This window comes from Numenius arquata, chromosome Z (assembly GCF_964106895.1).
Source record: "Numenius arquata chromosome Z, bNumArq3.hap1.1, whole genome shotgun sequence".
In the NCBI taxonomy this organism is placed as follows: Eukaryota; Metazoa; Chordata; class Aves; order Charadriiformes; family Scolopacidae; genus Numenius; species Numenius arquata.
The window spans coordinates 31,246,673-31,268,178 of record NC_133616.1 but is presented as its reverse complement, the minus strand read 5'-3'; the positions used below and the strand labels follow the sequence as shown (position 1 = coordinate 31,268,178).

General features: G+C 36.9%; 1 protein-coding gene across 3 annotated transcripts in view; it reads right to left on the bottom strand.

The window, feature by feature from the left end:
* Positions 1–625: 625 nt before the first annotated feature.
* The window catches only part of RIC1 (RIC1 homolog, RAB6A GEF complex partner 1), a 48,452-nt gene continuing 27,571 nt past the window's right edge, over positions 626–21,506 (bottom strand). The window contains exons 5-26 of one of the 3 annotated variants that reach the window (XM_074166408.1): positions 20,563–20,705; positions 20,187–20,323; positions 19,128–19,219; positions 17,985–18,073; positions 16,761–16,905; positions 16,265–16,313; positions 14,960–15,112; positions 14,406–14,609; positions 13,001–13,039; positions 12,631–12,741; positions 11,962–12,051; positions 11,229–11,389; positions 10,102–10,240; positions 8,124–8,240; positions 6,485–7,213; positions 6,013–6,171; positions 5,769–5,902; positions 4,445–4,731; positions 3,487–3,681; positions 1,626–1,815; positions 1,297–1,485; positions 626–911 (exon numbers count right to left, since the gene is read on the bottom strand). In XM_074166408.1, the coding sequence (XP_074022509.1) occupies positions 626–911; positions 1,297–1,485; positions 1,626–1,815; positions 3,487–3,681; positions 4,445–4,731; positions 5,769–5,902; positions 6,013–6,171; positions 6,485–7,213; positions 8,124–8,240; positions 10,102–10,240; positions 11,229–11,389; positions 11,962–12,051; positions 12,631–12,741; positions 13,001–13,039; positions 14,406–14,609; positions 14,960–15,112; positions 16,265–16,313; positions 16,761–16,905; positions 17,985–18,073; positions 19,128–19,219; positions 20,187–20,323; positions 20,563–20,705 (3,838 nt within the window). The remainder of the gene's footprint in view (positions 912–1,296; positions 1,486–1,625; positions 1,816–3,486; positions 3,682–4,444; positions 4,732–5,768; positions 5,903–6,012; positions 6,172–6,484; positions 7,214–8,123; positions 8,241–10,101; positions 10,241–11,228; positions 11,390–11,961; positions 12,052–12,630; positions 12,742–13,000; positions 13,040–14,405; positions 14,610–14,959; positions 15,113–16,264; positions 16,314–16,760; positions 16,906–17,984; positions 18,074–19,127; positions 19,220–20,186; positions 20,324–20,562; positions 20,706–21,506) is intronic. The other 2 variants (XM_074166409.1, XM_074166410.1) reach the window with 2 other exon arrangements.

Here is a 21,506-nt window from a genome sequence, read left to right as displayed (position 1 = left end):
CATTAGGTCAGTGAAGTATGCCTCATCCAGAAAGAAGTGCAACTCTGCTTTAACTTTACTAGTCATCTAGAAACATGCACAATACATACAGGTACCTTCAAATATGGTACAACCTTGAGTATTTGTACAAGAGTATTCACAGAAACATACAATATATATTTTACAGTCCTTTAATACAAAATACAGATATCAAACCAAATCTGAACTGCATTGATCAGACATTTCTTAGGCAGGCAAGCTACGTAGGATAACAGTTTTTAAATTTAATCCCCTCTTCACCTTTTAAAGTCAAGCAAAAGATAAGTAGTTTCTTCAGAACATGTTGATGATGTAAAGATACTGATGAACATCAGTCTGTATTCACTGTCTCTCTCAACACTCTTAAGTATCAGAACCTAAAGCTGCAGTCTGAAGAAGCATTAAAAAAAAAAATCTTGCCTCCTTTTGAAATTACCAGATGAAACTGCTGCTTAATTATCCCCACTAAAGATTTCAAAGATTGAAATATTAAAAAAAAAAAAAAAAAGAAAAAAAAAGAGAGTTCACACCCAAAACATGGAAGCATGTTTAAGAGCTGGTTTGCTTCCTTTCACACCTGATGCTTGGGAAGTTGTTCATCTTCCGTTTAAGACACAATACAGTCATAACTGCCTTCTTGGAATGAATCCTCATCCTCTGTCTTAGACTTGTCCTCTTCATGCCTGCTCACACTGACGCTGCCAGCATCACTCTGAGGATTAGTGCCATGGCTCAACGAAGTCCTGCTTTCCTCAGCTCTGGGGTTCACTTGTTCGGTAACCTTAGAAGGATTCACTGGCTGAAAAGCTTCTGGCTGTACTTGCTCTTCTGCTATTTCACTTAGTTTCTGGATCTGTGGTTTGATGATATTTAAAAATGGCTTGTACCCAGGGCTAGGAAAATAATGAGATAGAACAGCATGAGTGAATTCAAAAATAGTACTTCTGTCATATGCCTGAAAAACAGCATTTCTTGGGAGATGTTTAATATAAATCAGTGTCTTCTCTAATCCTTCCTGTACAGAAACTTACCTTTTTTTTTTTAATAGAGGGAAAAAGGCAACCATAACTGAACAATAAAGGGAGGGGGGGAGTGGTTATTTTGGGTTGTGTTTTTTTTTTCCAGTTTGATCATGACTGTATTAAGTGTCCTGAAATTTTCTGCAAAAGTGCTTTTTAAATAATTGTTTCAGCTATGGCTGAGATAATTCAAAGTTACTTTTTAGGTAACTAATTACCTACAACTGGAATGAAAACAAAGATGGAAAGTGACACTTACCAATCTGTAGAAGCCCATTTGTCAACAGCATGTAGGCCAGTCTTGATATTCTGACAGATTTCTCTATCAATATCAGAGGATTGCATTATACTGAAAACCTGGCTGATTACTGAAGATTCTCTGAGGATAAGGCCTATGATAATACACCAATCCAGACATCCTGCTTCCATGAAGATATGTAGCAAGTACCTACATGGAAAAACAGTCTACTTACTTCTTTTTCCACTCTGAAGACAAAATCCCAGTGTGATTCTGTAGACAGTGTTTCTTTCTACAAATGCTGCATACAAGCCATTTTAAGTTTCAAATGCAAAGATTACATTACTCACCGCAGCTGGACCTGTGACTTGTGCGGCCCTTTACTGGCCAGTTCTAGAGAGATATGTTCAAGCTCTGACTGAGTTAAACTGAGGCTAGAGAAGTTTTCATCCACCATAGTCCAGTCACCATCCACCATAGAACTTGTTTCAGTCAGGTCTGTTGCTGAACCTATGCTGCATTCGTCACCTATCAAAAACACTCAGAAATATAAGGAAAAAAGAAACTACTTACTTTAGTAAGACCCAGAATTTCTGAACTACTTCCTACAGAAACGGACAAATTACACAGTAATGCTTTGCTGTGTGTCACAGGGCTAAGAAGTTACTTTGGGCCAACCCACTTCAGCATTCTTCTTGTCACACATATACAGTAGAACTATTATCAGAGGAATGCAGTAGTTTTTCTATCAAATAAAAATAATCCTGCAGAATAATATCAATAAGGGATCCTAAAGATGTGTTGGCACTTGTAAGAGCAGTGACAACCTCTTACATGCTGTAAGATGCATCCTACATTACGTCCTACATTACATCCTACAATTAAATCTGTAGGAAGGGCTGTAGTCTGTCTAAAGATACTGCTTTCTTAACCTTTAACTTAGTATTACATCTTCATTTTTAACAAAGTTCTTTTCTTCATACAAAACCCTGAAGATTCTGAATGCTTGGTAATGTAAATAATCACCTGCACTAACTACAAAAAGAACTAAGTGTTTCCAATAAAAATATGAAGAGTAGGTGAGGAGTAGATGTAGCCACAGAATTCTCACAGGAGCAGTGACAGCAAAGCTAAAACCATTCTAGTGGTGAGTCAGAAAGGCACCCACCCTCCAGAATGATTTCCGTATTAAAGTAGATGCATCTTTTCTGTGGAAAATATTTAGAAAGTCAGAAAGTTATTTTATTAGCTTCTTGCCCATAAATACCACTGCTGGATTAGTTATCTGTGAAATTATTGTTATTAGAATTCAGCTCACAATGTTTTAGAGACTATTAATTTAGTTTCACTTTAGAAATAAACTGCTTCAAAATGTGTACTGAAGCCCATTGAACTCAAAGGTCTTCAACCAGCTCAGAAAAAAAGTGAGATACTTGTTTAAACAGTGGTAGTGGCAGGGAGCAGTAAAAGATAGTGCAGTAAGAAGAGAAATAAAGTTTCTCCATTTAAATTATGCTTTTTTGTAGTGTTCTGTAACAAATTTACTTAAACCTAATGCCTTCTTGCAGTCTCCAGAAGTAATAAACAAGAGAAAGGAGTGAAAAAGGAATGAGGCAGTGCTCAAGCAGAGGAACAGAACCTCACTCTTTCTTCATGTTTTGAAGTCCATCAACTTGTTGAACAGTAACTCCAAGTGCTCTGATTCTGACAGGAGGCCCTAGCATCTTGGGGAGACTGTAGTTCATACTACATAGGTAAGGTACATAGGTCTTTCCCCTAATGAAGTGGAAATCACATGACGTAGAGACTGTTGAAAACATTGCTCTATGCTTGAGGGAGTAAGACAAAGAGATGAATGTTCAGACAAATGTTTCCTGTCTCTGACTGTGGTCAGAAAAGATGCATAGGGAATAAAATTCCCCTGTGTATTTTCAGAAGCTGACCATACATTTGAGCTTTTAAAAAGGAACTTCAGTAAATATCAATTTCATATTCTACTTCAAGTACTTCAAGATGCATGACATGGGCATTATCTTTCTCTTGTAAAAATTTCAGTTCACTTTTCAACAAATTCTCTTTTTTTTTTTCTCCTCTGAATTATGGTTATCAGCAGTTGAGAAGCAACAACACAGCAGTGGCATGCAAATATCAAAATGTAAGTGCGTACTTCCAGGTGCATTTTTCTAGTGAGCAGACAGAAGGGTGACTAACCTTTACTTAGCAAAGGAGAAAGGAATGCATCTTGCATGTGTGGTCCATGGGATGAAACTGTGTCAAGCTCTCTCTGAGAGGAGCCGATAGTGCCAAGCCAGCTGCGACTCCGAGGTGTGTTTGAAACCCCTGTGTCCATTTCCATGTTTACAAAGGTGTCTGCTGACTGAGATTTTAGCAGCTGCTCCCCCACAGCTAAAAAAAAGAACCCACCAAAGGACAGGTCAAAACTATCAAAAGGGCAGTTTGGAAAGTTCTCTCCAGGCATTACAGGAAGCTAAAATTCGTATCTAAGTCAATATTCAATTAATTTACTGAGGGATCACCAAAAGCAAGGAGACATAGCAAGTTCAGGTATTTCGAGAGTATCTGATCAGCTTTTTAGGTCAGCACTGGTGTAAATGAAACATCAGTTCATAAAGTGTTAGCATCAATAGAACTAAATAACAGTGCTCCTGCTACCAAAAAGAGGAAGACTTAGCATCTAGTATCAACTTCGCCCTAAGAACGTAAACTATTGAACCGAGAGATTAATAATACAAAGGAAGTTTACAGCAAGTTCTCAAAATTCTTACCCTTTAACACAAAGCAAATGTCAAATACTAGGAACATTACTTTTTAAATATAAAAAAGTTATTCAAATCCTCATCTAAAGACTATATAAGAATGTCGAGTTTACTAATTTTCTGCAGCAGAATTTACATCAGAGACCAATATCCACATTCAACTCAACATCTACACAACTGCACCTGAAAAAGCAGGAAACCTCAACAGTAACAGTAATGTAATGCCGTCTGTGCTAAACAGAATCCCTTCTGAAAACACTGCCTGTGTGAGAAAGCTGCGCAGGTGACAAGCCTCAGCCTGTTCTTTGCTCGGCTGAACCGAGGAAGGACAGATTCAGACTGAGGAGTGCAGGAGAGAAATGTAGTCCAAATCAACTCAGATGTTACAGCACCTGTCTTGTACTTTCCATTCTTGAAAGGTGAATTAACAGATGATGCCGGTATGACTGGAAACGGCCAGAGGAAATCCTTGTGTAACTTTTTCAAAGCGAACACAAAATCCTCCACACGGGCAGCCCTGGTTCGCTCCTTGCACAGCCAGCCGATCAGCTCAAATCCTAACTGGGCAGCAAAGCAGCCGAGGTCTTTCAGCTTGATCTCTTCCAGCAGACGCCGAGCGTGCCGCCAGAGCATCATGTCAATGTACATGTTCTCAGCACAGTCGCTGTCTTTACTCCACCTACAGACAGACCACAGAACAGTGACACTTAAGATATAAAATGGAATTGTAAAGGCTGTTTGTTGGCCACAACTACAGTACACTGAGTGACCAGAGTAGTCACTGGAGCTTTCTATATACCAACAAAAGCAGCTTCCACTATTCCTTGCTATTTATGTTCCCTGAAAGATCCCTCAACTGCCTCAACAAGTAAGTGAAATAAGGGAAGGAAATAACAACAGCAACAGTGTTGATAGAGCATTAAACTATTAGCAGTGCAGCAAAAAACTAAAGGAGAGATAAAAGGCAGATGCCATTGCAAAGTGACTTCTGAGAAGCAGGTTTAGAGAACAAGTCAAGTATTAGTCTACAACCCTTCCTATCAAAACTCTAAAGATAGTATTCTCTATGGAAATTTACTAAATAAAAGTATTTGAATCTATATTAAGATTGCTTTGAAGGTCTTATATGGGGGGAAAAAACACAAAACCAAGATGATCATGAATCCCAGCTCAGTGCTGCTTTGGAACATGAATACCAATCAATACAAATTCTGTATATAGCAGTTAAAGAGGGATTCACCCCAAGATGTAAAAGGCTCTATTTATGACTTGGCAACACACTACTGTATCAATATGTGCACTTTATCACAATGCACTGTAAACTATCACGCTGCAGTACTCTAAGCTGTTCAAGATATATCTTTCAGCAAAACAGATCCTTCCAATATAAGGCATGTGGTCTCAATAGCTATTTAAAATTACTACATATGCATCCAGTGGATTTAGATGCTTTAGGTCAGCAATATCCATGTAAATGTGTCTGTGTATACGTACATACAAACACAGACATTTACATGTGTGAGAATATATTCCCCTAAGAACGTAGGAGAGAGGCACGGACATTATGAAGAGTCAGGAAAAGACAAATTCAAAAGGATGTAGAGGGAAACTATGACAAAACTAACTCTATCATGTAATATACTTCTCTAAATTGGTAAGAGAGTTAGTACAGCACTTAAAGTGGGGAAGGAGAGGGAATTACTACCAATTAATTACCTTTTTCCAGATGGGCCAGAGGGCATACTCAGTGTTTTTGTCAAGTTAAATTTGCTGTGGAGATTCTCTGCTGACTGGGATAAACTAATGCTGCGATGCCTGAAGAACTCAAAGCCACTACTTGAACTAGGTTCCTAAAAGCAAGAAAATCCAAACATACAGTCAAAAGAACAAACTTACTATATAATAGCAAGATTAATCATACAGGGTTTGATGCACAGTATTTACTATTTTCATCACAAACCTGAGTTGTTGGTGTAGCTGGAGGTGTCTCTGTTTCTCCAGAGCCAATGGCTTTAAGAAATCTGATCATATGACGACAAAGATCCCACTTTCCCTGCTCTAAGGCAGTATTAAACAGGAGAGTAGCATGTTGTCTGCTAACTGCTGGAACTTCCATATTCTGCAGGTAACAAAGCATAATTAAATCATTTGCTTTTGCCATTGAGAAACAAAAATATTAAGTCAATCCACATCATGTCATGTTCAAGTATACCAGAGATTAGGAGCAGCGAACTTCATGTTATTATTTTCTTTTTTATAACAGTAAACTGCCTACATTGCCTGATATTCCCCTCTTCATAACAGACAATCTCAAGAGAAAAATGTTAAATTGAAAATTAGTTTAACATATGCAACTTTGGTATGAGAATATTTTTTAAGTACTACAACTTCAGCAAGTATCACCTCTCTTGCAATATATGAGGTACCATTACCTGTAGGATAATAAGGTAAGAGGCAGCTGTGTCCAAGTCCTGGGCCATTAAGCACTCTTCAAATAAGTCCTTTGGGTTTCCAACAGCAGCAAAAAGGTAATTCCACAGGGCATATTCTGTCTTCCTAGCACAATGAACAACTGTCTGCAGGAAGAGGGGGAACTCTGTGATGAACTTTGCCACAGTGGGAAGCAGAGGGTCGGGAATGGGTTCCCGCGAGGTAGCTTCTTCTTCCAGCACTTCATGAAGCATCAGTTCTAGTACATGAGGAAAGTATGGTAATGTGGCACACGAGTGGGCCAAAAGCAAGGCTTGTTCACCGAGGTTCCTAACCAAGAGCTGGCGTAAAATGTGATGGAGGTAGATCTGAGAGGTTCTCTCAACAATGGAGAAAGGAAAGAGAACCTCTAAGTGTTCTCTAGCACTGGTTTGAGTGTATAAACAGTCATAGAGCACAGTGTCATTAACAGCACCAAGAACCAAGGCATCTTCAAACAAAACAGCCAACGGGTAAATGTTGATGTGGAAAGGCAGCATGATCCGTCTTGACAGAAAGGAATGTGGTTTTCGATGATCTCTGGGAAACAGTGGAAGCCAGACTTTCATACCTGCCCCACCACAGCTGAGCCACAGAGCCTCCAGTAAGTGGCGTTTCTGTTTGTTGATCCTGCAAGTAGTCCATACGTTTTCAACAGACTGGGCTAGGACAACTGGAGCACAAAAAGGCAGCTATTTAAAAAAAAGAAGAAAAAATCATCAGAATTTTGTTTTGGTTGTTGTTTTTTTTATCCTCTTCACAAGAACTCTTTTTTTTGGCTAATAACTACTCACTTCAAAACATGTTATTCTTCTAACAAAGAAGAAACAGATCTGCTTATCCCTTAACTGCACCCTAGCACCTGGGAAAACACCATTTATTATTTATTTTAACTTAAGCAACATTTCTTTCATTTTTTTTAAACCTCCTTATACTTAGTCAGGCAGCCAAAGGGATAAGAATAATGGAGGAAAATTAAAACCTGGTGTCTCCTTCTTCAGTTGGCCCGAGAGTCCAACCTAGAACTGACGACAGTACTACATACACCGAATTTGCTAGTGCTTGATTGAGCTGCAAACAGCTCTTCATCTAAACGTTTCAGATTTCACTCTCCCAAAGTGTTTCTTCCAAGTAGAAGTGTTTTTCATCAGCACAGAAAAATTTAGAAGTTCAGTCTATTATTGTTGCTTTTAGGAACCTTGTAAACATACTCCGCAAAAAACATGATGTTCCATAAACATACAGAACAGTTTTAGATAGACTGGAGATTTTGTCATCAGTGCGTAACAAATTTTGCGCAGGACCTTTACACCTAAAACTGGTATCTTTCACTGCAACACAAGGAGTAAAGACAAGTAGTAAATACTTTAGTTAGACATTCACACAATTAAGTAGTAATGTTTCACAGGTTCTTAGAGAGAAAAAAGGGTACATCACAGAAGTAGTGATTTACTTCCAGCTGACAATTCACCCATAAGTGTAGACACTGCCTTGTATTATAGACCTCTTTTCTTTATGCCTGGACCACTCCTTTCCACAACTTCTTCAGTCTCTGACAATGTCTTTGAAGCCATATACAGTATTCCACATATATTTACTCACATGTTTCCTTTGATTAGGATTATTATCCTTATCTCGTATCTGGGGTCCAGATCGATCCCTCTGCAACATGATGAGTTGTCCTGCTAAGTTTAGCATAATACTTTCAGCCTCACAAGCCTAAGGATAAAAGAATATTATGGAAATTATTTAAACTTTTTGAATGCATGATTTTACCCATAACCACGATACAAACCCAGAATAAAAAGAGTAAATTAACTGCACTGCCATACAGAGGTGACTAACAACCAATTTCAGTGCAGAAGGACTCATAAAAACGAAGCAGAACCAAGTGCCTACAGATTCATTTATGTAGTTCTCGTGCAAAGGAGTAAATACTAGAAGGTTTCTTGATCACTAGACTGATTTCATGTGTTTATTTGATATGGGCTTTTTCCAACTATACTTGTTGGCATAGGCAAGCCACCAGTATTTTAAGAATACAGAGCTTTATTTTTCTTATCAGTATCACTGTTATGATTGCCAGTATCTAACTGCAAAGACTGACACTGGTACATAAGCCAAAAAGAGTTGAGCCACATTTGTACAGCACCTTCAACTTCTAGAAGCTGCAGTTATAGAAAAATCTTTCTAGTCAGGTATAACAAGAAAGCACAGTATTCTTTTTAGAGATTTATTTCAAAACTGTTTCACGTTAATTTTAAACCAAGTTGCTGGAGCCAATACCATGCTGTGCATGAAGTTTAGTTTTAAAATACATGGGTAGATGTATGGTAAATTTGCAGCATCAGGTGTTAAGGTCACTAACAGGCAACAGCACTGAAAAAGCTGACACACTCTGCTAAGTCAGGCAGATTGCTTTGTCTACAGTGCAGTGTCATATTCTGTGCTAGCATTAATAATTTTCATTTGGTCAGGAGGATTGACAATGTTTGAACATACGGGCTCTTAGTTAGAAAGAAAAGTGGTAATATTTGTTCAGTCTGAAGCTAAGTTTAAAATATTACTAGTGCTCTAAAAAGTTTCAGTAGCTTTTTCTCAAAATTAGGAAACACCACAGGTCAGGCAGTTCAGGAATAAGGATGCTGTCTCACAGCAAGATGGCCTAGAAAACCAAAAGCATGTTGCCTTTTATCCCCTTGTCTAAGATGATATCAAAGGCTCAGGACACATGTTCAGCATTGTGGGACACTACATTAGAATGAACTGAAGGAAGCAAGCACAAACCTTCAGATTTTACATCTGTGCCATTGCTTTCATATCTGGCAGTGGCATTGGTATATGGAGAAAAATACACGCCTTCATATGTCTACGTCCTGCCTCACAGACAACACAACTTCCAAACTATCTTAAGGAAGCTTAAGAAAATCCGCTTCATACTGCAGCTACTCAAATAGTTAAGCTTAATTTGTTTACACCACATACAACAAAAATCCAGGTTCTTTTTGCACTGTGCTTTCAGTGGCCTGAATCATTTCCTGGAGTTAAGACACGGCTTCACCTTCACATCTTAGTCATTGTTTGGCTGTTGGCCTATGTCCTGACGTAAATAATGGGAGAGATTTTCTTACTTTATTTTAGCGTAGCAGGAAATAACCTTATAGGGTCATATGCCATCTTTCCCTTTTTTCTATTTATTCTTTGAATAATGGACCTGTTGCTGCGAGAAAGGCACTTCTGAATACCATGGATTGCTCTGGTGTTCAACTTTTAATACACAATTGAGAAACATACCCTTGATATAGCTAAGTTTAATTTATCTTCAGATTTAGCCCCAAACTTTACAAGATGACAGGAGAAACTATGAAACAGAGTAAGAGTTTGGATTTTATTTCCATCACCTCTGCCCCCAATTCACACATCAAATGTCTGTATTACAAGCACCGGAAAAAACACGTTCTATATTTTACCATGTAGAAGAATAACCGATTTACAATTCATGTATCAGCCAGGTAACCTTTGAGGGCTAAAGTCAAAAAATCCAGGCACTGAGTCTTTTAAATTTTGAGCACTATTTTACCTGCTGAGGCATCTTCAAGGTGATGCCAGTCTCTGTCCTCACCGACGTCAATGTAACAGACACTACAAGAAAAGGATGAGGAATGTACCGAGACATGGACACTTCTTGAAGAACTTGGATACTGGCAGTAGGGTTAAGACTGAAAGGAAAGATGACTACATTTAGCAGTTTTAAAATACTATTTACATAAAGTTAAATATATTTAAGTAAACCTAATGAAAGTAAGCAACTTAACCTCCGCAAACAGTTTAGTCTACAGACCAAAATTAATTATTTTTTTTCAACCAGGAATCCCACAGGCCTACATATCTACTCCACATACCAAATAAATCTAAGCTGGGCTACTTTATCTTGATAGTTCTGGGTAATACAGCTAGGAGTGGACAGAAGACAACATCAGATACTTCAGAATAAGACTCTATTCACCCTTCAATAAGACAATTCCAGGATTTAGATTTTGTTCGAGTTTTCTTTGAAAAGCATTGAAAATATTTTCCTTTAAAGCAGATCAACAGCTTGCTTTCTGCTTTAAAAAAAAAAAAAAAAAAAGTCCTTTCCTGCTGAATCCAAGATACCATAACTGTAAGAAAAATCAGCTGCTTAGGCACTTCAAAAAACATCTGTGAATCTTTATCTCCTCCTTAGGCTCACTAATCTTAACTGTCTGAAAGTATCTGGTTCTTACGTTGCTACTTCTTTTGTATGAAAATAGCTCCCCACAGACCAAACATTTTCTCTCCATCTTTGCTACTCCACCGCCATCTTCACTAATTCCTAATGTTCGAATATTTTAATAAAAAATGTTTCTAACACGTGGGTGCCTTTTAGTACCTTTTCCTTCTATTTACATTCAGTTTTCAAGTTCCTATCAGCTAGAACATGTTTGCGTGTTTCCAGCGGTCTGTACATTCTCAGTCACTACCTCCACAGCTAACGTGCATATCTGCATGCATGGAAGTGACAACACTCGTGAATTATCACTTGTGCATACTTACCTCTCTGTATTTAAAAAAAAAAACTGACTCCAAAAGTTATCAGACAACTCTATATTATCCTAAGAATTCACTCAGACTGAGAACCAATTTACCAATATATTACTGCAAAAGCATTCAAATGCTGATACTCACCCTTCAGGCCTTCTCTCAATACTGTAAAGGCAAATGGAACAATCTGCTCTGAACAATATTACAATGTCCCGGAAGACACTCAGTAGTAAGGTGTCTGCTTGCACTTTGGTGATGTGTGCAAATGCATTGTCAAGGTTAGACGTTCGCAGGTAGATTCTCAGCTACAAGCAAAAAGTAGTTTGAATACAGTTTCTGCTTACCAACAAACAGTAATTCCACATTCAACTGCTTTCTTTTTTGTGGAATGGCTGCCAAGGATTTCTAGCAAGACACTTTACTGGGTTTTTGTTTCATCAAATGTTATACCTATTGCATACATTATTGGTTAAAGAACAGTACAGCTAAATCTGAAGTACTGAACAACAAACATAATGAAGGAGTTTTATTAATTATTTTTAAAAAGCAAAGAGTAAATAAAGCTCTTCTACCCATCTAATATAGAACATTACAGAAGTGTTCCAAAATACTGTATCTAGATACCTCAAAACAGGTTTTGTGCTAACATGCAACGTCACAAAGTTTTCAGACAATGAGCAGATTCATGGTAGTCAGCAGAAAAGTTTTTAATAGCAATAATAAACTTTTCTGCAAATAATTACTTCATAGTAATAAAGAATTTCTAAACGTGACCAAAAGCCACCCATGTATCAAGCTTTTAATATTTATACTACTACGGCCGAACAGGCCATATATTCTAAATACGATTTATTTACTTTGAAGAAAAATACCTCACCTCTTCCTGATGATCATTTAAATTATAACATGCAAGAACAATGAAGTCATTCCACCACGCTAAGCCACCTGTTACCATCATATTTTGCTCCTGAAAAGAAAAAAGCAAGCAAATGACATATACTTACATACACACACATACACTCTATGGGTAATTTCTAAAAGCCATACATGATCTCTATAATCTTTACTGATAGTGGCAAGACAATCTATGTATATGAAGTTTTTACTGTTTGAAAAAAACAAAGTACTAAGAAATATTATGTGAAGAAAAAACATTGTCTTCCAAAACACAGCTCCAGAGCTCCTTATGCTACTGGCATCCCTGAAGTCTCAAATTATTTTTCTGCTTCTGGCCAGAATTTAAAAGCTTGGCACCCAAAGATACATCTCACAAACTCTCAGATGAGACATATGGGAGTAACTGTCTGACTATACACACTCAGATTTTTAAACCTTTTAATAACCAGACACAAATTATTGTGCCAAAGCCACAAGATAAGTGTTTCAGCCATTTTATGGAAAACAAATGCAAACCCAGCGTCCCTAATCCCAGGCATGTCTACATGTTGTTCTTTTGAAAAAGATATTTTTTTATTTTCTCCAAGAGTCACATTCCAACAAATACAACCTCCCCATTATACCTGAATAAAGTACCATAAACTCTCACCTGGGTAATGTTTCCAAACAGCTTCCATTTTTTGGTGAGTAAAGAATAATGTGCAAAACCAAACTTGCCAACAACAGCTACATTCTGTCCAAGCTTGTCAATAGCTGAAAACTGTTAAAAGAGAAAAAACTCAGAACTTCAGGAGGGAACTTATTTAAATGATATATCCTAAGTACATCACTACAAGGCAATATGTCAGATTCAAAACTTGTAAAGTATCTTCATGTTTTTGACTTTACTACCCAACACATTCTTCTTTCTGCAATTTAAAACAATGATTTCAGCTTCCAGAGCTCCTCCAACCCTAAGAGGCAGTTATGAAAACCCAGTATTTTTAAAGAAGCAAGAACATATTCCTAGAATAACTCACCCTTATAGGCCAGTTGCTCTCTAGATACGTACTATGAATCTAAAAAGAAGAAAACCAAGACCACATAACTATACCAAGCACTAGAGATGAATTACAACATTCTAAAGGAATTTGTACAATGTCCATGCATTCCCAAAGCACTGGCTTTAAGTTTTTTGAATGTTGGGATTTCTTTTCTAAATACAGTTAATTCCCCCCACCATCCCCGAAAGTTACTGAAGCCTAAATATTAGCCTGCTTTTAATATAAGAAATATAAAAGTGCATTAGCAACACACAACAGCTAATACGCTATTACAGATTGGTAGTCAAAATTTGCTCCGTTCCCCACCTAGGAACTCCTCCTCAATCAGAACTTTCAGGGGAACGTACAAGTTTTGATAAACACAGCATTCAGGAGGTACTGTCAATGTTGGGATGAAATTTTTTAATCCCATCAGAAATACACACCAGCGCATCCAAAAGCCTTTTTAGGAGAACACTTGACTGGGATATGTCAAATTATTCTTGATCCTGGATTCTTCATGTCACATGGGATGATACAAATCCAGGTTCAAACTCCAGTCCTTGGTCTGATACAAGACAGTAAGTGCCCTCATTACCCAGCCACTGGCTGTCCTCAAGGTTATATTGCTCCCTACAGTAATTCCAACTGTGTTACTTTTACTTCTACACAGAAAGACCTCTCCCTCCTACATCAGTTTCAGAAGACAGAAGAACTACCTGGTCAGCTAAAGTGGAAATTCAACAGTATCTAGAACCTGACATACATGCCTAGAGTCAAATCCTGTTCAGTAATACTGGTTCATGTATTATGTGAAAAATAAAATCTTGGGGACCTTTTAAAAACTTTAATTTAGAAAAATATCTGCCAATTCAAGCATGGAAGAACACACACTAGAATTATGGATTAAAAGTTACTGAATTTCTCCTCTATATTACAGAGAAAATAGAATTGGTGCCATTACTAGCCCTGGAAATAATTCACGAGCTTAATATTGTGAATTTTTAATCATATGGTTAAATAGATGCCATCTAAAGCTGCTTAAAAATACAGCCAAAGTCCGAAGGCCGTACTCATCAGTTGAATATGCTAAAAGCAGTTTGTGTAAATAACAAAACAAATCCCTGAAGGATTCTTGCATGTTGCACTTATTGTCCCTTTCAAAGCATCGGAAAGTAATTTAAGTACTCCTTCCTGAAGTCAAAGGCTGAGATGTCCAACCTTCCTTTACCACTTGGCAATTAAAAAAAGCTGCACCAGGAGAAACCCAAGAGGCAATAAAAAGGCAATGATCTCACACTAGAGGAGAAGGGTATGGCAAAGTGATGAGATCAGCTGCAAATTCCAGTCCTATAAACTCTCGCCAAGCACAGAGCACATATGGGCAACCAGCAACAATTACCTGTACAACATGCCAATGCCTGTGTCCTAGTAAAGTGCTTAAACCCTGAGAATCTAAACTGCCATCTGAAAATGGGCCTCTTTCCCTGGTAGGCTTATGTTCAGAGTGCACTGAAGTATTTCTGGGACTCTGAGCCTGTGTTGCATCTCCACAGTTCAAATACAAGCGATCTTCTCCTTGAAGGAGGACTTGTTCCTGGTTACTCTACATTAAAAACAAAACAACAGAAAAACAAAGGCAACATTGAACTCCAAGTACAGACAAAGGAAATCACATGATCAATGTATTAACAGGTTCTACGTAAATAATATGAAAAATAACCATTAAGACAGTTCTCAGTTTTTGTATCACTACGTACTAGTAGGTTTTATATTAGAGTAACACATAGCAATATTTTAAAAGTACCATTTTAAAGGCTCTATGATAAAAAAGGAAGACCAATCTAATGGCTACAAAACAGACTTAAAATCCATTAAGAGAATAATTCAGAGGTCACCTGAAAACTGGGAATGTGCTCTAAAATAAGGGTATGTTTGTCAACAAAAAAAACTTACCATACAAGGATTAACAGTGAGTGCACTCTTGATGAAATGAAACTGCAGAATACCAAATTGGCGAGCTTCATTATTTGCATCTCTTTCAGGCTTCATGTTTGAAGAAGAATTCCCATCAATAACCCACAGATGATACCCTTCTGATCCCCAGGTCTGAATGTAAAAGAATAATAATAATAAAAACCCAAACCCTACACTATATATTCTCAGAAAACAAGAATTACATAAACTTACTATAACTGATCTCATGATAGATGTAAGCCTTGTTAAAAAACACCACACAGTTTGGTGTTCCAAAATGCATCATCATAGAAATCGTAAGTAACCCATAGCAGTAAAATCCACAAGAAACAGTAAGAATCTAGCTTAAATGCTTTTCTTTATGTAAAAAATGTTGATTAAATAATAACGAACTATGCAAGATATCCATGTACATAATGATGATTGTTTAGTTTGCAGCTTAGAGCAACTAACAAAGAATCCATAAACAGAATCAGGTATGAAAAAAACCCGATCCCCAAAATTACATGGATTGTTGTGCATTAAATTCAATCATATCAGAATTTCAGTCTTTGGGTTGGTTTTTTTTTTTTTAAAAGGTAAATTGTCCTGTCATTGCAAATATGTACATCCACTTGGGATGATTGCTTATAATTATTAGTCTTCATAGCAACTAGGCTCTACATAAATAAAATCAAATGTTTTAGAAATATTGTACAAAAGTCATCATGGTTTGTAAAACTGGCCTTGAAGATGTTTATCAACATCTACTGATTTGACAGACTAACAGGATTTCACGTTAATTAGTCTGTATTAAAACAACATCAGTTAAGTTTCTCCTGAGTTCATATTCTGAGTTAAGCTACTTCTACAGCCAAAGGTAAGCTAGTAATTTCAGGGAAACAAGTAAGTTTACAATTAGTGTTGTTTTAGTTCTCATTATACTCTGAAATACAGCACCAGATTTAAAAAATAGAAAAAAAAAAATAAAAAGAGAGGCATTAAGGAAAACCAAAAGTGTTCATTCTTAATATTAAAAGCAATGCCAAGAAAAGGCATGTCATTCATCATCAGGCACATACATGACAGGAAAAAAAAGAAGTCATAAGCTGTTCCTTTTTCCCTCTTCCTATAACACAGCCCTGGGGTAGTAGTTTATGTAGGAACTGTAGTAAAGGCATCTTACTCTTTACAAGTAAGAAATCTGAAGAAAGCCAGTTTGATTTCCTGAAAATCTGTTTTATTAAAAATAATTTAAAAAAATAACAAGCCTTCCTATTACAGTATTTTTACATCCATATTTACCATAGAACTGATCTTTAGAGGGTCCTTTTTAGCACCATCAGACTGATACCTTAAAAACAGAACAGAACAAGTTTGAGTTTGGAACCAACTTCACCAAAATAAGAAATTTTCTTACTATCTTTGTATTGTCAAGCTATAAAGCCCCCATGACACTGCATAATAGGCAATGCAATTGTCAGATACCTAGCATAAACTGTTTGAATTGTGATTTCCAGATGTTAGCACACTTTCAGCAAATGTATATTAGCACTGAGGGAATTTTAATATTTGTCTGCTAAAGCCTGTGTTTAGGGTAATTTGCTTTTACAGCCAAGAAGACCGCTACAAAAAGAAATACCCTCTTAAATATTATTCAATGATTCCAATATCTAAGGAACTATAATGGAAAAAGTTTTTTAAAAAGCTAATTCATTGAATTACTTTCTAATTAAATGCTTTTAATTAGAAAAAGAAAGTTTCTAATAGAATATTTTACATTTTCATTAAAGATACTCACGCAAAATCACCTCCTAAAGTACAGATAAGCTGAGCACCAAAAACACTCCATAAGGATAAGCCTCCACATTCCCAGGTCACCATCACGACACAGCTATCAGGTGACCATCTGATTAGTTTAACAGGTCCTGTTTTATTCCAAATATCTGTTTAAAAACAGACAATAAAATACCATGTGAAAAACATCAAATGTCCTTCTACTGCTTTCACCATAAGAGTAGAAACAAAAGTATATTGAAATAAGTATTTGATTTTTCTATTAACTTCTTTGTTGCATATTTGATTTTTCAATTAACTTCCTTGTTGCATTCATCAAACTGATCATCTCAGAATGAATAGGCAGCAAACAAAGAAATTTTTTTTTACTTTCCAATACAAGTTTGGTTTCATAGGAAACTAAGAATACATGAAAACAGGCCAGAAATACAGTGTGCTATAACACAACCATAGAACTGCTATTCTGGTAAAATGATTTTTTTAGGACAAAAGATTTTATAGTCATGCTTGAAACCTCTCCCTTTGGCACTTAGCACAACGGTAAAACTACGTTATTTACTAATTTGTTTTTTCTGTTGCAACCTAATAGGCACACACATTTTCAGTTGAAGATGCAATTTACCCACTTTGTATGTTCCTCACTCGCAAGCCCACAATACTCATCACTACATGAAAAATTTCCCCAAGCTTTTTCTTCACTGCAGTTCAGGCAGAGTGCTGAATTACTCATGTTTTTCTGTACTCTACATGTCAGTTGTTTCAAGTTAATTCACACCTCTATTATATTCATTGTCAGTTTTGACAATAATCTCTCATTTTCTCAGGTGAGTAATGGAAAAGTAATCTCAAGACTATGTGTGGGAACCACTAAGATGTACAGCATTTAAAAAGGAACCACCAGAAGCATCATGGCTTCTGTTAACAGCTAGCTCAGATTCAGTAAAAAAAAAAAACAACGAAAAAAAACCAAACCAAACAACAAAAAAAACCACAACCAAACCCAAAGAATTGACCCCAGACCCTCACATTTGAAAAACCCAAAAGTCAGTTACAAGCAAGCTGCTAAAGAACAAATGTGCAAGAGTAAATTACTGCAAACATGCAAGAGTAAATACCAAATGCATCAGTGAGAATGCAAACAACAAATAGTTGTTAACTAGCCACAGGTAAAAATATTCTTTAATATCCTAAAAACAGCTGGCAAATTCTAGCAATAAGAGTAGCTCACCAGGATATTGTTTTGGTGTCAGCTCCAATTTATGCGAAAACTGCATGGCGCCAGTGGTGGTATCTATCGTATAAACCTGCACAGAGCCGCTGTAAGAGATTACACATGCTTTAGACCACAGATCATTTGGATTTCTCATCAGTTTCCAGAGGTTCATAAAAGCTGCTGTTTTCTCACCAATACCAAATTTATCTATAACAGAAACATTGTGTCAAGTAACACTCAAAGAACTTTATGAAACAAATTTATAAGATACTTTGCAGGAGGCAGCAAAGGACCCAAAACACCAGTCCTATAATAACCAATGCACTATTTCATTCTCTGAATATACACATGCACACACAATCCACGTATATGTATGGCTTTGAACTGCAAGACAATCCATGAGGGAAGTCAGGATTCACTCAGTGCTAAAGTTTAATCAGGGGTGTACTAAAGTATACCAAGATCAATGAATTTTTGTAACTACTGCTGTTTCAGAGGCAAAAAACCGACACCCTGCATTGTTACTACAACCAAAAATACTATTTCTTAAGACAGTTGAAGAGTGCCCAGACAGATCTTTTGAAATGCTCTAAAAACCAGATAAAATAATTTAAAAAAAGCCGCACTCTAAACCAGCTAAAGCAGTGCCACGCAGGAGGAACTGTCTTGAAGGAGCAGTAAGCAAAACATCACAACTGAAAGCACATTTAATTTATAAAGATTCACAGTTACTCAAACAGGCAACATTTTTCCTGACCAAATCAACACCTCACAGGCCATTTTCTCAGTTGGCTGCAAAGTGCTGATTCTTGTCCAATATTATTACAATTAGCTGCTTAAAACTGACTTCATAATCCTGCTTTGAGATTAATTGGGACAGCAGCACTTTCCAATCCTTGCTACCGGTAGAGCCTTCTAATTTTTTTTTTTCTCCAGAGCTAAACAGCAAGCATCAGTTTCAATTGAAGTTCAAGCAAGCAATCATTTCTTTCCTCTTCTCTCCTACCTTCTTGATAAAGCAGATGGTACCATCTCTAGGAAGACTGACCATTTTCATCTTTACAGCTCTTGCAACACAACTTGCTAAGAAGAAATTAGTATTTAAGCTTTATAATGAAATAATTTCCCCCCTTATTGAACCAACCTCACAAAACTTACTTGGCACATCCAAATGCCATTAGCCTGTATTTGTTATTTACTGCCACACAAGTTCCATCAATCACATCTTGTGCCCAAACACCATGGAGCTGCTGTAAAGAAAGGAATTCACAGAATTTTTGGTTAAACACTGCTTTTATTCATGATAGTCAGCTTCTACCCATGTATGCCTTATTACAGATCTACCAGTTGGCCTTCACCACCTCAGGAAATTTCTACTGGAAATGGCAAGATTAACTGACATGGCTCAAATAAACAAAACCCCGTATATGTAAATCTGGTTTCATTGTTCTTAATAAAAATTACAGAAAGATGCCAGTATGTAAGGAAACTTTATCAGAGCTCTGAATAACCAAAGGGAATCAATACCTCTTAGGCAAGAATATCCCTGATACTGCATAAAAATCAGTCCCAAGGCTGACAAGACAGGAAATTAAATACCCATCTGCAACAGCTGAAATTGCAAATATTATAAGTGTGTGAAGCAGTACAGGACAGACTACGCAAATCCTTCTGTCTTTTCTGCAATTAAAATAAAGAGATCTAATGACAAAATGTAATACAGCTCGTAGGCTGAATTACGGGTAAGGAAACACCCAACTTGGAAAATATTCCTTTAGAACAAATTCTGAAGTATGCTTGCCACTATGAGAAGAATTAGACTTGATTACAGCTGAAAGCTAGAAGTAGTACCTATGCTACTTTGCCATAGGAGAAACTACTCCTTATCACCCTACTTATAACTAGCAACAGGAAGTCAGTCACAGAGACAGTAAGAACTCAAAACTATAGTGATACTTTGAAGCAATAAAAAAAAAATTAAGTCTACTATCTATTATGCTCTCCCATAAAGAGAAGGGAGAAACAAGGCCTGAAACAATCTAGTTCAAATTATGGTATGAAATGTAGCTTGTTCTCATGTTCTCTCTTAAGCAGTTGCTAAATTTTAATTTCTTTGCAGCTGAACAGAATTTGAAGTAGCAAGCTCACTGAAATGCAGAGACCAAGGAAAACACATTCATTGTACAGTGCATGCTAGAAATACTAAAGTAAACATACCTCAGCAGTGAATCTACTTGACATTGGTGTAATGAAACCAACTCTGCCATCATTAAAAACAACAGCAAAACCATCAAGCGTGGCACAGTATTCCATATCTCTGATGTAAACATCTTCAAAGCCCAAAAATGAACCTGCTGAGAAAACATCGGTAATTTAGAAATATGTCACCAGTCATATTGCAAGCCAACCGACTTTTCAGTTGCTTACTTATTACTTCACAGAAAAAAACCCTAATTTAAACAGGCTATTTTGTTCACATTCACAAAAGGCACATTTTTCTCATCTCTGCTTGAGAACAGAGAAAATATTTTATATTAGACAGTATTTTGCCAGTAGTTAACTATTATAAGCAATGAAAAAATCCAAAACCTACCTCGAGAAGACTGCAGGTCCACAGAAAATGGAACTGTACATAGGTTGATGGCCTTCCTTCCATTGGTCATACCATCCCAGTGAACAAGATGGAGAAATCCATCAGCAGTAGCAACAAGTAGATCCTCCAACATGGACTGCAAACTAACAAACGCATTTGTCATTCTCCAAAAAACTGCATCAATGTCACAGAAAAATCAATTAATGTAACAACCACTATATTACTGCCTCTTGTATAAGCAACTATGTTGAGAAGTTACATCAAAGAAGTTACAAACTAAACGCCTAAGTCTTCTAGACAGTAAAAGTGCCAAGCTGGCAAAATATGGTATGTGTCTATTTTTCTCCAGGAATGAGAGTTCGTTGACAGGTCTGTATTGTTAGAGTAATTGTTTAACCTGTATATGAACTGCTGAAGGTTATTTTAATATTTTGGACTAAACATAAGACATTGCTGCCAAAAATCAATTACTCATCTATTCTAGAAAACTACCAATGTTGCCTAACCTGTAAATAATCCACAATGCTTTCTAACTCATGGCCTAAACAGAAATTAAGACCTATCCTAAATCCTTCCCCAAACACCTCCAAAATTCTGAAAGCTACTGTTAATCTACTTCCATGCAGATAACAACCCGCAGCTTCCCAGGGAAGATTTTGCAGTATATACTGGATTTCTTCTAACATCCATTTTTTCCTATGAGGCCTCTTCCCAAATCGCACTTTGTTACTTTTCCACCCCACCCCAACGCCATACAGTTTCACCAACTTTTCACACACACTTATTTAGCACGTTCAAAGCTTATTTACAGGGAAGGCAATCATCCCCAACAAAAGGAAGAGATAAACAAAAAGGTTTTGCAGGACAAAAAGGGACCATCTGTGGGCTGCTGGAGAAATGCTGAAATGTTACATATAGTTTTGCTCTTAGGTACCTGTATCTCC